This window comes from Trichoplusia ni, unplaced genomic scaffold (assembly GCF_003590095.1).
Source record: "Trichoplusia ni isolate ovarian cell line Hi5 unplaced genomic scaffold, tn1 tig00003674, whole genome shotgun sequence".
In the NCBI taxonomy this organism is placed as follows: Eukaryota; Metazoa; Arthropoda; class Insecta; order Lepidoptera; family Noctuidae; genus Trichoplusia; species Trichoplusia ni.
In genome coordinates, this window is record NW_020800435.1 from 9,074 (window position 1) to 27,456 (window position 18,383).

General features: G+C 34.6%; 1 protein-coding gene across 1 annotated transcript; it reads right to left on the minus strand.

Moving 5' to 3' along the window:
• Positions 1-292: 292 nt before the first annotated feature.
• LOC113508039 lies at positions 293-9,652 on the minus strand. The gene is made up of 3 exons (XM_026890996.1): positions 9,258-9,652; positions 3,042-3,267; positions 293-1,091 (listed from the first exon to the last, which is right to left on the minus strand). Exons 1-3 carry the CDS (start codon positions 9,258-9,260, stop codon positions 856-858), a joined length of 465 nt encoding a protein of 154 aa, XP_026746797.1. The 5' UTR covers positions 9,261-9,652; the 3' UTR covers positions 293-855.
• Between the last annotated feature and the right edge of the window lie 8,731 nt (positions 9,653-18,383).

Genomic DNA, 18,383 nt, shown 5'->3' on the forward strand with positions numbered 1-18,383 from the left:
TTTGACTTGGCGAAAATATTATAGTTCATTTTCCTCCATGAAAAACGATGAAATAATAGCATGTGAAGCAACTATAGAGGTGATAAAAAGATTTAGAATAGTAGGGAAATATAGATTGAATAGATTCTAAATTAAATGAGATTATAGTAAGTAATGTCTGTAGATACTAAAGTTATACTAGTAGATGACTTAAGTGAAGATAAGTAAGATATGATAAGATAAGTGTAAGCAAGTGATTATGAGACAGTTGTGAAGCAAAAAATGATGGTAAGATGAAAATGAAACGAAGATGAATGTAACAGTTTATATTTGTAAATAAAGATAGAAATACAGAAATAGAACAGAGTGATAAAGAAGAGAACAGAATCAGAAGTAATGAAGAAGATGCAGAAGAGAATAGTGATGAAAAAAGTTTACATGCGATAAGTTTTCTAAAAATTCAAGCGTGGGAAGCAAGCAGTAGTGAAGTGCGAGATACAAAAGAAGAAGGAACTACCTGAGTACGTATCACAGTGTACTTTAAACCTTATCTCTAAGAACTAACGTTCATTGTGCGTTGTAACGTTAAGCGGAATAAACCGTTTTTAACAAATGTGCGGTTATTCAGCTATACCTAAACTAAATATCACTGAAATAATACTGTCTTTGGTCATTTAATTAACAAAGTGCTTGGCATTAATAGTGCAAGGATGAGCCTCGTTTTGGCAATAATTTTAGCTGTCCGAGAGAATAGAATGTTGGTAAGGAAACCCACTCAAATAAATACGATTGTATAAAAATATTTTGGTAACGGAACTTTCTAGTTACTGTTAACAAGTGGGTTCAACATTTTCAGAAACTCGGACTTGATTTCACCTACTTTCTGTAAGAATCGTGATGATTATTGATTGGGTAGTCAGCGTACCAGCCGAAGGCCCCATTGTCGCCGGTGTGGGCGCCGAAGTCGACGTATTCGCCGAAATCCGGAGGCCTTTCGGCGTATTGGGAGGCAGCTCCTAATGTTGATGATCCTGCTGCGTCTTGAGGCTGCTGCTGTAGTCTGACGATCCTCGCTGGTGCCTCAGGCTCGGGCGGCGGAGCTAAGGCTAAAGCTGGAAGGAGAAAAGTATATATTAGACTGAGACGAAGGATGTCCGTTTTAAAAAGAATGTCTGAAAGCTTTCGAAATATAAAAAAGTAACCATGATAGACAAGTGAAAGTGAAATCCGTTTCGTAATACTTAATTCAAAATTTAAACATCGAACGGAATAAAAATAAAATTAATACAGATACAGTTTTTTTACGAAATTAATGAGGTATTATCTCATGCTAAATATATTTAGTGCCAAATGTTTTGAAATTCGAAGCTAAGGAAATTCTTACATAATATTGTTTACGAAATGCGTGGTAATAGTGTTTTTTTAGCATAAATTGGTACAATTATTGAATTAAGTGTGCGTGACGGCGCTAATTGAGCAACGAATTTAATGCCTATAGTAAGTTACCTAAAGTTCTAGGGTAGTTGAAACTTACAACATGTCTACCATCAATGATGGTCGAAACTAAGCTACGTTACTGCTTTTATGGTTAACGGTTGGTTAAAATAGACTTTATGCACAACGAATTTGATCAAAAAGGCATAAGTAGACTTAAAAAATACTTAAAATAGAGAAAGAAAATATTTTATAACTAAACTATACACAGATAATGTAGAATTAAAAATCAATTTGTAAAAAGGTCCAATGTTGCCGGTATAACCTAAAAAATCCCTAAACTAAAGCAAAAAAAATGTTTCAGATGACTACACGAAATTAACATATTAATAAAATTTAAAGAAATAAAAACAGAAAACGACCAAAATCGAAAGTGATAACAATAACGACAGCAAAGGCGAGAAGTAAGTAGCTTAACTGTTACATAAAACTCGAAAACATTTAACAGTGGAGTGCAAACGAAGTAAAACCATTTGTTGCTAAGTGAACGGACATGGTATTCAATGTAAAACAAGCTAACAAGCTGTTACAGCCGTTGCATAGAAAGCAGTCCTTTGTTTTGCAGAGAAAGTGATGGGGTGATATGACTTGATTAATACCCGTATGACTTGTTGGGCCACGAGTGTGTCTTATTGAAGCGGATACAACGGGTATTGCATTTAATTGTAGCTTTTACTCGGTAGATTTATTTCTTACAGGTTGGTGTAGAGTTACAATCTGCGCTGGTGTTTTGGCTAAGATTAGATAAAAAAAATGAGTCCGACTAGTCTTTAATCGCATTTGAGTAAATACTCGCGAGTATACCGTTATTAAATAGATTTCTGTGAAAAAATACTAGATATGACAAAAAACCTAAAGCTTTCAAAATCAGTATTTAGGTACATAAAAAAAAACTAAAAATAATCTTGAGTCTGTTAGTTAAAAAATATATAGAAAAATCGATGAACTGTCGCATCAATACCTTGGAAATATTTATCTAAGTAAGGATACATATATAAAATGCATAAACAAATTCTTCCATCATTCGTAATTTTTTTAAACAGTCCATTGATTGGTATCCTTTGATATTTTTATCTGACATTACGTAAATGATCTTCGGAACTATTTCCATATTCATTAGTGATGATACTATCTACGTAATAAAACACGTTTGCCTTTCCTTTCCGTAATTACCGCAATTTCCTATTAGTTAGGATATCTGATTGATTAACTAAGATTGCTATAACTATTTGTAATTGATATAATTAAGTGGATATTGTAAAAGCACGGAGATATTAGGTATTCTATTATTTCTAGTTTAAGGCCTAATTTTTTTAAATGGCTTGGAAATTGGAAATGAATTGGGAGGGAAAGTAAGTGTAGAAAATAGTTGCTATAAATCCTTAATTAATTTTTTACTTCAAAAGAAATATTTCTAAAGCAACACATGTCTTTTTAGCACGGTTCACTTCGTGAGATACAGCCTGGCGATAAACTGATAAATGGACAGACAGTTGAGCTTCAGAAATAGGAATTCCATACCCCCGTTTCACCGTTAAGATACGGAACAAAAAATGAAATATACTTACGTTGCTGTTGACGTTGCTGCTGGAACTGCTGCAACGTTATAGGATGGTACTCTTGCTGGTACAGCGCGTGGGGCAGCTGCGGCGGCGGCGGCGACAGTGTCTGCCGCGGCACCCGGTGCAGGTGCATCTCCGATAGGTCCACGAACGCTATCTGGTCGGCCGGCACCGCGATATACGATGGCATGGCCGTCGTCACGGCAGCCAATGCTGCTAAGATTAGCGCGTTCTGTGGAAGAAAGATGTGGTTAATAAGGAATTGGATGTATAAAAAATTGGACGTTAGGTTATCTATCGCACCTTCATGCTTAGACAGTTGTTTTAAGGATTGAGCGCGATCTATGCTGTGTACTCTACAAAATTGTAACAATTCTGCGTCAAAAAGTGACATTAGGCACTTCTAGAAACAGAAAGTGTAACTACAGATTTTATGTAAAATCCAGAAGATTTTAGCAACAGTTGACACCCTTTCCCCGAAGAATTTGATCGTAAGTAAAGGTTTCATCGGATTTGAGTAGTATCTTTGTGAAATGCCGATGGTTGGAAACCTTTACATAACAATCTCACGATGAAAGTCAGAGAGCTGATGTTTATCACGAATATAAAAATAAATGTGGGTCGGTCTGCTAGCGTCAATCATCGCTAAGATACATTTAGACCGGTTTTTCTTCGAATGTATTTCTAATGGTTCTTAGTTGTGTAATCCTTGCTTCGTGAGCTCTTGCCAAGAATGCTTGCGGCCACTCTTCCCATTGGAAATGTATTGCAACAACTTAGAATCAGAATTTCCGTCGAAGTCAGATTCGATGCACTTTCAAGAATTTGAATGCGAAATCGAATGAAATGCTAAACTTTGGCGTGTCGCGTATCGAAATGCTATTACAAAATAATCAATTATCATATTATGATAGAAAAAAACGATGAAATTAATGAAATACTATGTGTAGAAACTAAAGTTTACAAACAAAATTGATTAGTTTTACGACTTCTATTCTTGCCTTTCCTCCGTTAGTATGTATCGGAGGAAAGGTACGTATAAACGTAATTTGCAAATACTCATTTTGCATTCCGTCAACTCATTATCTATTTCTCGTGTAAAGTTTACGTAAATATAGGCTCAGATTGCAGTCTTAATGTAGGTAAGAGTGATTATAATGCAGTTAAAGCACGTAACACCGCAAGCCATTTGTCACTGTGAGGTAACCCTTGTCAGTACATGACTGTTTACTACGCGAAATACGTACGGTGACAAAATTGTACTTTCTATTATTACGTTTTCGTCAATGGAGTTTACAAGCCCGTCGGCCCTCGTAACTTAGGCAACGTGACTCTGCCTTTTGAACGAATTGCCTAAAAGGCTGGTTTTTAAATTCATGTTTTAATCAATTAAAAAAGAAAGGATTTTTTTTTTGGTATTTTTTAAATTACCTGTAATATTTTACTAATTTCTAATTTCTCACGACTTAAAAATTACGATCGTTTTTATAAATGTATTTTAATAATATAAAACACAATCGTAGTTTTTGCGTCTTATTCATATCAGTACCATATATGGAAACCGTTTAATCTTCTACCTTAAAAGGAATAAACATACTCAATCTGTCTTTAGTCACGATATGTTACAAATATGTATTGGCGTTGCTTCACAAGCGCCACGGTGCAGTAATAAGGGAACTGGCAGCAAGGTAAGTCTGACTTTGCGCAACGGTGGTAATTGGAACCCGCCCGAATTGCGCAAGCGCACCGGACCGCTAACTTCATTGTCTCACAGAGCTTTTAGTGGCGAAATATTCAACAATTAATGTGAAAAAAGATTGTAATCGATCCATCTAGTGGGAAGAACTATATGGGTGGGAATATTTTTATTGTAAGCTAACAAAATATTGCAAGAGGTCTCTATAATTGGGCATGTGATTTAAATGTTTGTAAAACGCTCGCAATGCAATGAATAAAGTCGTAAAAAAATACGGGAGCCGTTTAAAAAAATTAGTTTTTTTACGGGTGCTTTATAAATGTTTTATGACATCAACGCAATAACGATTGTACAAGAGATATACTTGTCTATACCGTATCGAATCTAAATATTAAACCGAGAATAATGGGCCATTGGCCCACAAACTAAACTGCAACCTTTTGCCATGGTGTAAGTACCTATGCATAGAAAATTGGTGATTGATGTTGCCAGCTACATACAAAATTGCTATTTAGTTATTGCGGTTGTGACTCAAAAATAAGTCATTGAAGTTAAATGAACTGCTGGAAAGAACAAGTATTTTTTACATTAACTGATTGCAAATTCGTGGTAATCTCAGGAACTACCATTCCGATAAAAAAAAATCCGTGTTAGATAGCCCATTTATTGAGGAAGGCTATAGGATAAAAACATAGAAACCTAAATAATAAGGTAACCTATTACCTTATTATTTATCTATGGATAACAATCATCACGCTATGACTACTAGGAGTGGAGCAAAAATTAAATATGTTGTGTTACAAAAACGGTTTGGATATGACTACTAGTCCGATTCAAAAACATACTAACTTATTGTCAATATTAAACGTCTTTGAGTTAAATGGCCATAAATACGTCGTAAACTGATTCAGCCGTGTCGTAAACCATTGAATTGCAATCAAACAACATTATTTAGTGTAGGCGTCCATGTGGGTGTATTGACAATTAATGTAAATAGTTACTGGTAGGCGGTAGAATTACGGCAATTTAAACTTTCGATTTGGACCTTGAAGTTACCTTTTATAGTCATATTCGACCTCTTTTCTGGTTCACAAAGAACTATTGAACGTGATTTTATGATCACAAAAAAAAAAAACAAGTTGGTAGCGACTGTCAACATTATACATTATGTAAATTGGGCCTTTTATTAAGTTTGATATCACATTCAATGGCCGTTTATGGTCAGTTATTGTCTCAAGTGGGATTTTCAATCAAAAGTGAAAGTGATTTAGTAATTAATATTCTTTGTTATGCTGTTTTCAAGTTCTATAAGCCACTACTTATAAAATAAGCGAAACAGCGAATTGTTCGATAAACTCGAATACTAGTATTACATCAATCGGTGGTAGGCCCTTGGTCTTCCCTTATGATATCTCTAAATATAATCTAACTTTGAAAACATTTATTAAGATGATGCAATATAAGTATGTACATACCTACATAAAATGTTCTACAGTAAAAAATAACGACTTTTGTGTGTAATAATAAGGGAATTAAGATTGTACGTGGATTACAATGTTATGTTGACGTGAAATCCAAACAATGCAACATTTATAGCGCGCTTGAGAATCTTCACATGTTTTGTTCGCTGTTTCACACATTGTGGCAGACAACAGCTGACGAGCGCGCGAAGCAAGGCTGAATGATGCAGTCTAAAGCTTTGTTCTCTTTTTAAAAATTGTTGGCTTTTGGGTGTTGCCTGTTTTTATTACTCTTAGTTTGAGGACCAAAATACCAATATCCGTACGTCAGAAGAAATAGGGTTTCGATTTTCCTGTTTTAAAAACTCACAATGACTTTTACCAGAATAAAATTTGCATTATCCTCCGACATAAGGTAATGAAATTACCTTCTGCCTTCCCGATTCCGCAGCTGCTATATTTTTTAGTAATTCGCAAGGATGTCCTGTTTAATAAGCATTATCGGACGGAAGCCATGTAATAAGTTACAAAATACCGTGCAGTTTACAACGCCCTTATTTTGTAAACCAATTTAAATTGGTATCACGGTTGATTTCATTCCCAAGTTTATCTATATCGACTATCAGCGATTGTAAAGGGATTTCAAAAGGCTTTTACGACCCGCTGTTTTTTTTATCAAAATGATTAAAGGCGACCTAATTATTCTGCCGGTTCTAATAATTGATAAGTATTTATTTTGATACTAGATAACATTTGTTTTTTATAACTCTGGCCCATTTAAACTTGCATAGAAGTTCATAGAACGTTAGAACATTTCTATAATTGTTTTATTATTAACAATACTGGCCGAATGTAAACACGTTTAATATCGAAACAGATATATTTGTAGAGCTGTATGTGCCAACAGTTTGTTGCAACTCACGATTTACTTTCCAACAACCGATTCGAAAAGGGAAATTGTGTTATGTAACAGTTAGACCATGCCCGACTTGTTGTCATACTGATAAGACGCAATTTATAACTTATTTGATAATTTACTATTTTTTCATCATGATTTTTTTATATATATTTTATGATTCCTATAATTTTTTGTTGGACGATCGTCGTTTTTTTTTTTAAACAATAGCGAAAGAATTACTCTAGTAGGCTTTTTTAAACTTTCATTTTTCGAATTGATATTCTCTTTTTAAATTGTGGATAAAGTTAAGGTGTTTTATGCCAGTAGGTAGCCATTATAATTTGTAACTGTCATAAATGGCTGCCACTTTAGAACAGTGATAATAAAATATCACGAAGCTTTTATATTTATTCGATTGAATGCTGCGCTAATAAATTTAAATTAAACTGTTACTACAGAATAACTTTTAGAAAGTAGAGTAAATACAATTTCACGGCTTTATGAACCAGTTTTGGCGAATTACACAACTGTTCGATTCGATTCGATTATAAATCGATTAAAAGGAAACCGTTTTCCTTTCTTTTTACCCGGAAACGAATCGATTTCTTGACTAGTTGCCGCCTCTATTGTATTTTTTATGCATTTTACATAATAACGATGCTTGAACAGCTTTTAATAAAAGTGGTTTTAATTTTACATCATCGTGGGAAAGTAAATGTAATTTGAAAGTGAAAATACATAAATATTTACTTTTAGTACTTTTTAATGTTATCCGGAGAAACATTAAAGACGATGCATACAAGATTGAAGCTGTGTTAATGTGTCAGAAGAAATTACTTGCAAATGCTTTTTAATTCCTTTTAGTATTGCCAGCTCAGAACACAGCATTTATGGATTGTCAGCCATTGTGTTTTTTTTATCGATTTACGATTGATCGATACCAAAATTGTGTAAGACATTTAAATTAAGCAAGCCTGATACGATTAATCTAGATAAATGCAACAACAAAGGAAACTTCAACTGCGGTTATAATAAATTATCTGCTACAATGAATCTCCAAAGAGGTTTTAACATTGTTCCGGTATCCAGCCCCACCCAGGTTGCCTTCAAGTCTCTAGTGAAAGGTTTCAATGCCAATAACTTTTTGCACTATTTAAATAACAAACGTTTCTACCGGTTTCGTGACATATCTGTCAACTTATCAAGGACTTAAGAAAAAGCAGTTTTGCATGAACTGAGTTGTCAACTTTTTGTTTGCAGTACAAAGGATTTTTTTTTATGAGCGACTGATTATTTAGGGTTAAATTAATATTTAAATTCGATGTCTAGGCAGTTTCAATGTTGAGGGACTAACAATATAACAATAAAATATTAAAATTTTTAACATTTGTTTTCTCAAATACGAGTTTTTATCTTAATTACGGACAGTTATTTTTATAAAATTTCTTTTGTTACGATAAAATGTTTTGTACAAAACATGTTACATACTTTCACATTATAGTAAGCTTTGTTTAACACGAACAATGAAAAGTATTTTCCAAATATTCGTTAACAAACGGCTTTGATTTTAAAGAACTATGATTTCTTGAACATTGATTCAAATTATATTAATCTCAATTGCCCATAAATAAAAATAGTTTATATTTAAAAGTCAAAAACAAACTGTAACAGTGTCAACAAACGACGATGTTACGTTAAAAAAGTGTTTCATTAAATTAAGGTAATAAATCATAATAAACACGTAGAACAGCCTTTATTACTGCGCTTTTCAAGGACAAATGCAACAATTACCGTTTGCCTTCGATAATTCGGTCAGTTGCTGCTCTGTTAATTATTAATTACAGCCTAATGTTACAGTTTTAACTGAATTTAGCAATCGGTAGTAATTATGTTAAGCTCTATTATTTATTATGATTTATCACCTTTTGTGTAATTAGTCCACGATGAAATTAAACCAGTTATAAAAACGCTTAAAATGTATCAAATATAAAAATATGTCTTTTTAAATTAATATATGTAAAAGATAAAAATAAAATTCGAAACTTTCACTTAGGCACTAAAATTATCACTATATTATCACTAAATATAATGAATACACTACATAATTATAATATAATATTACGTGACTTATCTAACAAACAAACACAAATCGAAAGTGAATGACTGACCATGTTTGTCCAGTAACAGGAGAGTTTGACGCGGCACGGCGCGTTCGGCACAACTGAGCTGGCAACAACCGTTGCTACAATTTTTATAGTAACAACTCCGAGCGGTTTCACTTTCTACTCGGGTCCGGTCCAACATGATCCACTTTTTTACGGTCGCCATAACTCTTACGCCTTGAATGGTAAACAAAGAGCTCTGTATCACCTTCGGGAGAAATTATCGCAAGCTATACCTTAGCCTGGGTCTTGGTAGCTATTCTCTTAAACATTTTGCCAACAAAATAATTGGAAATGTATTGTATTGACGGTAAGTGTTCCGCCCCGCATTGAAGTTCAAATTATTGTGTTCGAAAAATGCTTGGAATAATACGAATAGTGCCAATTGAATCCTATTTCTGTCGGCCATTGTAAATAGCAGAATTACCCTTTTTCCGGGGTGAAACGCTAATGTCTTCAACCCACGTCGGGGGCACGGCGTGGGGATATGTCGGACTTCCACCGACTAAAAACCCCCTGGGCCCCTTCTACTGTTTTAGCCAGAGTCACGGGATCGCCCTGGGGCCCTGAGCGCTAACGCTGATTCAATCGGTCAAATGTAGTGCAATGATGAATGTCTTGTCGAAAAAGATCTCCATACATTTTAACGCTTCCACTTGCAAATGTGTTCTTTGTCTGCGGGGCTCTAGCCAAATGACGTTTGGACATAACAACAGACAATCCTTAGTATAAATAGAAAACTCTCGAATGTATATAAAGATGACAACTCAAAATAACCAGAAAAATCGAAACGAAATGTTATTACCATACATTTGTCCATACAATTTTATGAACTTTACCGCTTGTAAATATAACATGTCTTATCCTTCATCCCGTTCACCATATGCCGTGGTATTGCTTGACAAATGAGTTCCTATGTGATATTTCCTTGCTGAACTTGACTCGACATGCGGTGTACCACAATAAAATAAGTTAGAGCTCCGGTTTGCGCGTGTTGCATGCCTCGTGTAATGCGTTGCCTCATTGGTCCATTGGTAACAAGCACGGCAGTGAACCGCTTTGCTTATCGACTTACTTTACTAAAATAACATGTTGTTGAGTAACTTTAGGCCCGATCAATGTAAATAAGTAAAAGTGTCGAAAATGCTGAATTAAAAACTATGAAATCAACTCAATACCATGCATTCGTTTGTGAATTTATTTACATGTTTTTTATTTAGGATAACATTCCACGCGGAAATATTTTTTATATTTTCTATATTACAAATCTCTATTTTTTTTCCTTGCCACGTGAAAAGGACTTAATTTACCCGGGAAGGCAAATTTGACTTTCGCATTCTTACCGGGTAAAATTACCCTATTTAATAATGCTTTCCCATTCCCTATAATTTGGGGCAAAATGGGAACGCGATGCAAACTATAAACAAGTATAGCCCAACCTAACCTCTTACTCTTACTTTAAAAAGTATCTCAAGACGAGAAAAGCAAACCACCTTTCAAATCGCTAACAATTCAATTTTGTTAAAGATACAATCGAGCTTGCAGCTTGCTCTCACTACAGCTGTTATTATTAATGTTTGGCGGCATCAGGCATGCTATGCAAGTGACCTTTGGTTCAGAAAGCGTTTGCAAGCTTTCTGATAAAAGGTGACAGGTGACAGCCATGTCCAATAAGCAAGGCACGTGACTTTAATATAACTTAATTTTGGGATCAATGCTTAAGGGACCTGTGCCTAGAGAATCGCTATTTAAAATGGCCGATGAATTAATGGAAATTGTCATTATTCGTAATATTATTAGCCAATTTTCCAACGCAATAACTGGAAATTCAGCACGGGGCGGAACACTCACGGTCAACACAATGAATTTTCAATTATTGTCTTGGCAAAATGCTTAAGACTTAAGTAGATATAAATGTATTTATGTTTGCATAAACACCAAGAAATTGTTCAAGGAGTGCGTGATCCACATCTGGTTTTCCGAATAACATTATTTAAAAGTGCCCTAGGAGTAAGGACTAAAATTTTATCCGTGGGAATAACATAACCTCAAATCATATTGCTCCAGTTCTTTAACTAAACGAGACCACAGCATGTTGCATGCATTTGACTTAAAAAAAAAAACAAATATTAAGATCCTTGCGAGGAAGTAATCTAGACTTTAGTGGAGGCCAGAGGATGTTGCTACACACACGTGCACGCAATGTATCAACCAACAGGATGTATTAAAAGATCCATTTAGTATTATTTTCATATAAGAAACATGTGGGCAGATCGACATTTCGGCATGTGCACAACAGTTGTAAATGATTGTCTAAAAATATGTATTTTATTATGAGCTTTTGTTGCTCACGTTACTATGTTAATATTTTAAATACAGTATTTATTTTTCATGGAAATAATGGTATAAAATAATCACTACGTATTTAAAACTAGAATTCTACTTAATAATTAAACTAAAATAACGACTATCCTTTAACTCAGGCATTTCTGGATAAATCGGTTACAAAATACTTATCTTAGCCTTGGCTCAGCTTACAGTCGTGAGCTAGTAGAATTTCAAACGAAATTAAGTGATCATGTAAAATCTTAAATCTATACTAATATATAAGCTGAAGAGTTTGTTTGTTTGTTTGTTTGAACGCGCTAATCTCAGGAACTACTGGTCCAAATTGAAAAATTATTTTTGTGTTTAGTAGACCATCCATCGAGGAAGGCTATAAACCATCACGCTGCGACTAATAGGAGCGAAGATACAATGGAAAATGTGAAAAAATACAGGGCAGGTATAAATCATAACTTATATCTTCTACCCACGGGGACGAAGTCGCGGGCAACAGCTAGTTCTTTATATGAAACTCTTAACAGTATAAAAGTCAAACAGAGTTCTCTAACTAGAATTACTATAAAGAAAACACACATGCGAAATACCTGCATTCAATTTAATTTGAGTTTAACATACTCTTTAGATTATCTTCAAAACACATTCATCATATTGTTACAAATGTTTTGTTTAACATTCCGTCTTTAGTAATACTGATTCGTATCTATAATTAATTAGCCATGATTGTGTAACGTTACAGCATAGGGTATTGTACAATGGGTCAGTCTAGGTTATCTTCCCTACAATAAGCGAAATCGTTTCTTGTTAGGTAATTATGGGTTTCTCCATGGAATTTTGCATGGACCAGTAAAGTGAGATCTTCGTATTAACGGTTATAGCTTCGGAAATGACATCGTATATTAAAACAGTTGCTGGAATTTAGACCTGCAACTATGTGCATAATAATTCAATCTTTGAAACCCTAGTTCACATAAATACTTAGACCTTTGTTTAGTCTTAGCTACCGCATTAGGTTAAGTAACCTGTAATGGTAGATTAGTGTGATAAATTAATAAATAAATTAAATAACGAAATATTTAAAAAAAAAATTTACCTACATTAATAGTTTTGGAGAGCAGTATTTAGTTTCTGGTACGATCAGTATGCTTAACTCCTGAACTACTGCGCTTCATAGCTCATTGGAAGACGCGAAGAGATTTATAATAACCGATATTTTAATAGTAAGCAGTCTGTCTAAAGGTGGTTCTGTATGTAAGTAAAGAATTGGTTCACTAGTGCAGGTGTGTTAGGTGTGTGAGCGATCCCGGGACAAGCAGTACAAGGGGTCCGGGGTTTATAAAATTTACCTAGTAGTGCCTTTTTGTGGGTCGAAGTCATTAGTCTTTCAGAACGGAAAACCAAAGAGTGTTTTTCTTAGGGAAAAGAAATACTGCAGGTTAATCCGATTCAACATTGATCAAGATCTAAAACGAAAGTAAGTTATATCAATGTAGCTAAGGAGACATTAAGAGAGGTGGGTCTAGTAGTGTCGAAATATAACTTCTGACCACTTGACAGTAATTTGAGAACTACAGCCAGCCTGGTAATGAATAGCCAATAAGACATTAAAAGTAATAAAACCGGTCAAGCACGAGTCGGACTAGCAACACTGAATGTTAGGTTCGGTTTTGTAGAAAGGTAATCTATATTATAGTTGCTATTTGTTGCTATAGCGACAGCCGAGTCAGTGAGAATTTGAACTTTCTAACTTTTACGATTCATGAGAAACAGCCTGTTGAAGGACGGATGGACAGACAGGTAAACCAAAAACAGAGCCTTAGTTGACTACATAAGCTAAATAGCTAAAAAGGACCGGTATTAGGTTATGGCTGTTATTAATATAGAAATAAATCTTAACAGGTAATTGCAGTGTGTGGTAACTAGGTGACCTTCTATAGTCGCGACATTTTCATGAAGGCAGTTACCAGTTTTTGTTGAACTCTTTTAATAATACGTATGATTTACTTCCTGGTTGAAATTCTTGCACAATATAGAATCACTAAAGTAAAAAAAAAACTGAGTATAGGTCTATAGGTAGGTAACATTAATACTTCATCACTTTAAATAAGGTTGGAAATGGTTAAAACTCTATTCTTATTGAAGCCGCGGATGATCATTCAAACGTTCTGCAACTGATTAAATATTCCTTTTCAGTACCTAACCAAGCATTAATGACCACACTACTGAACTGCTTCAAAACATCACACATACCCAATTTTATACATACAAAAGACAAAAAATAAAAATATAGAGCAAAAAACTTCAAATAAAGTGCAAATGTTTTGGTAAATGCGTGGCCCCCGTGCAACAGTTTACTCAAATTATTTCATCACACGCAATAAAACCAAGTTACTTAGTTCTCACATTGTGCTCGGTCGACGCTTCGCATATAAAATGATCGCTTACCCTCTTACACAACTACTTGCTTTGATTTCTAACCTTTTAATGGGTAAACGGACTGGGCTGAATACTAATTCTTTTGGCGAACTTCCGTACAAGGTGGGTTAATTTTCTTGAATACGTTTGGTTTGTTGTACTTATATGTAAAAATGATAGCATGATGACTACATCTAATAATCGTGATTTGGTAGGAACAGTTTTTCTTTGGGTCTTTGGAGGAGACAAACAGCCCCGAAACAAGTCATAATAATAACTTACAAAGATCTGTATTTACGGAGTTATAATTGTGTTTACTATGGTACCAAATATGTTTAGGCCCTAATACGACAACTGACGTCACTACTAGCTTTAGTATTTTCCCGGATTCAAATATGATTGAGTTAATACTAGACATTTACCCGTAGTTATTATTATAAAACTGTGTTATTCACTACGTTTTAAGTATTCTGTGAATTACCTTCTACTATAAAAGTCGATTATCATTGTAGAACAATAATACTTGGTAATCACTCACAGTAATAATATAGTGTCATTTTAACTTAGTGACCAATTAAAAGGATATAGTTATCTTATGCTGAATTTAGATATGTTATTTTATTACTAGCTTTTCGCCCGCGGCTTATCGCGTTTTCAAGAGAACTCTTCAAAAGACCGGGATAAAAACTATCTTATGTTCTTCAAGGTCAACTCTATCTCTGTACCAAATTTCATTAAAATCAGTTCAGTGGTTTAGACGTGAAAGCTTAACAGACGGACAGACAGACAGAGTTACTCTCGCATTTATAATATTAGTAGGGATTTCCTGTAGTTTTACTATGACTGCTTGAAGGAATAACCAGTGACACCATCACTAGTGGAAATAACTTTTTAATTACTGGTTAAAGATAAAATAACAGTAATTAGCAATAAAAATACAATTCAAGGCGACGACGACTTAGAGTAAGATATGACATTTCAGTAAAAACGAATGTTTAGGAAGATAACACAAATAGAAATAAAACCGGACAAGTGCGATTCGGACTCGCAACAATTCCGCAACATTTCCATTTTAAGCTACAAAACTACTTTAAGTTTTTGAAAGAAATGTTACCCATCAAATGTGTGGCCGTACTAGTCGTTGTTCAACTGCGATTTTCATTATAAGCAACAGAAATTCGTTCATCTATGAAAATTTCAACGATGTAGCTGTCACGGTTTTGTAATAAAATTCAGGCAAAGGACAGACAGTCACTGGAGTGTTCCACTTTTACCCTTCTTTAAAAGCATAAAGTTTGCTCTACAAGGAGTTTTTATTCTACTTGTGAGTATACAGGTAATGCATAGGTCTTCCTTTGCCAGAGTAGATTACGTATGTGGCCTTCATATGTTGTATCGATAACGGATTAACCACAAAGACCACTTCAGTGCTACTGACAATAAATTAGGCACTTAGTTGTAAGACGTATACCACATTATACTCATTACTTATTCATTATTTAGGAATTTAGAAGGAAAACGAGTAGTTATTTCTATATGTTCCAGACATTATTAATAGTCATATTATTTACAATAGAAAGGATCCAGATTGCTTTAAGATTACCTAGGCAGATGCTTAACTAATTATTAAGGTGAGGTTACCATGATATTTTAATTACCGATCATGACATGAATTAAGGTAAACATGTTAAACGACTATTAAAACTCTATTCTATGTGCACATGCATGTAAAAACCGATAATTATGCACAATGCATGTTGCATTGTAATTAACGTTCACAAACAATGTCGTAATTTGCGATACTAACCTAATAATCGAATTACACACAATTTACGAAAACTATAACTTAATTATGAAACTATTAAACGTTAACTTTTTTACATTAATGTATGAACCTTAATGTATCAGTGTAAGGTTAAGGTTTTATCCCAACGGAGAAAAACTACCAATGCGACATTTTAAATGTTACATGAACTATCTTAATAAAATATTTTTGTGTTGAATAGACCATCAAGGAAGGCTATATAACATCACGCTGCGACTAATAGGAGCGAAGATACAATGGAAAATGTGGGAAAAACGGGGAAAATTATTCAAAATTCATCATTTGAGGGCTTCCGTTGCGTGCGCTGCCAAAACGGTTCAAGATCTTCTTACCACGTGACGTGGACGAACTCGCGGGCAACAGCTAGTTATTATATATATATGTAATATGTATGTATGTCGGAGATGGTCATAAGAATAAATTGCTAAATCTTAATCAAAACCTCGTGTTCTTTCCAGCGCGCTTAGCAAGCGGTGACGGGCGGGCGTTGTTGGAAATATGTCCAGCTTAGGCTAGGATTTAACGATAATGAGATAATGAGGCGTGAATATATGTCCCTATGTCGGCTCTCCTGACACCCAAGCCGCCGACATATAATATGTAATGTTTGTACAGTTGCATCTAGCACGAATGTTTCCGCTGTGATGTTGTTGCATACCCTGCAGCAGTATTGTGTCACATAAACCGACGCAAAAACAAGTACATAATATAACGTCACTTTAATATTGCAAAATACCTACGTATCATCTCTGTTGGCCTATGAGCGAATTTACTACTTTAAGAATTGGTTGAATTCTCAAACTAAATATGTTTTTTTTTGTAGCTACAAATGTATATAAATTAGTAACTTCTTTTTCAGTCTTCCTATTGAAGTAGTAATATAATAATACCCTTACCGATTTTCGGCCATGACGGCTAGTGTCGCAGACTCGCAGGGCAGCCAGCTGAGCGACATAATATATTATGGTGTACAAGACTGTGTCAACACAGATGCACTCTCGGTTCCCTACGCCCATAGCTAAACGGGACGGCAATCTGACATGACCGAAGAGAGAACAGGCGCAGGTCACACATTTTACATACCTTCCGAAACACAAAAGCTGAAAGTGTGTGCTTTCGGATCGAACTCGAGATCTTTGACAGTTCTGCGGTCTTATCACTGAGCAATCGGCAGGAAATACCCAAGTAAAGTGAATGTTGAATTGAATCAATCTCATTTATTCAAATGTAACTCGGAATTCAATTGCTTTTTTCACAATTTTTATCTACCCGGAAAAAAAAAACTTGATAGTTTTCGCTCAATTGGTCTCGATGTTACATAAACTCGATAAAAGTTTTTTATTCTAGTCGTTGAACACTGCAATCCCATAAAATCGAGTATTTTTACCGATTACACGGCTCTTGGTTACGTCGGCAAATAGAAATAGTTTTTGGATAGGCGTAATATTGAAGATAAGCAACAATTAACTGTTTTTCGTGTTGATAGTGAAGACAGGCAATCTCCTTTAAAATGTATAATTATTACCTCGTAAATATTGTCGCAGGCTATTAGGTTATTAGATCGGAGTGATATAGTATTTAGGAGCCAGCAACCTAAATACTATATCACTAAATAAACTAATTAGTTTATTTCAAACCTAAACTAAAAAACACGGTCTGCGTTAAGATTTGACATTATGATAAAGGCACATTAAAAAACCAGTCGCGAAGTCATTCGGCTAAACTGTCTCAGTTGCATAACATCTGTAGATTTATGATTTGCTCTTTTATAATTTATGTAAATGTCCACTACTTTAATGTAGATCACTGTGGAAATTTACATTTTATTTAAATTGAAATTATTCAACCTCCGCTCTTTATAACGGATGTTACGATATACAAATAGAAATGTCGCCGAGTGCACGAATGCGATCTATTCTTATTTTTATAATGGCTGATGTTGAAAATTTAAACAAAATAAAATAAAGAAACTTACAATATGATTATATACAAGATGACATATATATTGATGCATATAGACTGCAGGGATAGCCAAGCGCGACGCCGCGACGTGTCGCGGTTTCGATACTCACGTAGGACCAGCATTTGTGTGATCGTCGAATGCTTATCCTAAGATTGAATGTCTTTGTGCATGAAGGTAACGCTTGCGAAAATCCCCGCGACAAAAGGATAAAAGATTAATGCAGGATTCGTTATTTAAAGAAAAAACTGGCGGTAAATATCCAACAGCCAGGCAAGGAACTCTTCGAATTTTAAAATACTTTAAACATAAACACTTTTTGGTTGAAACCTTAACTTTTAAAGTCCAATTATAGACTTATCTAATCTGCCCTAATTTCACGGCATGTGATCAGTAAAGAACAAACATAGGCCTATTATAAACACATTAAACATAAGACGACTAGAAACGCAACAGCGATACCAGCTAATGGCTTGATTGACACAAATTTCTTTATCTTAGTTTCTTTCTAGTCACCTAGATCCAGATTCCGGAGTAAGGTTTTTCGAAAGTGGCTGGGCCAACCAGCCTACCTAACCTGTATTCTTAC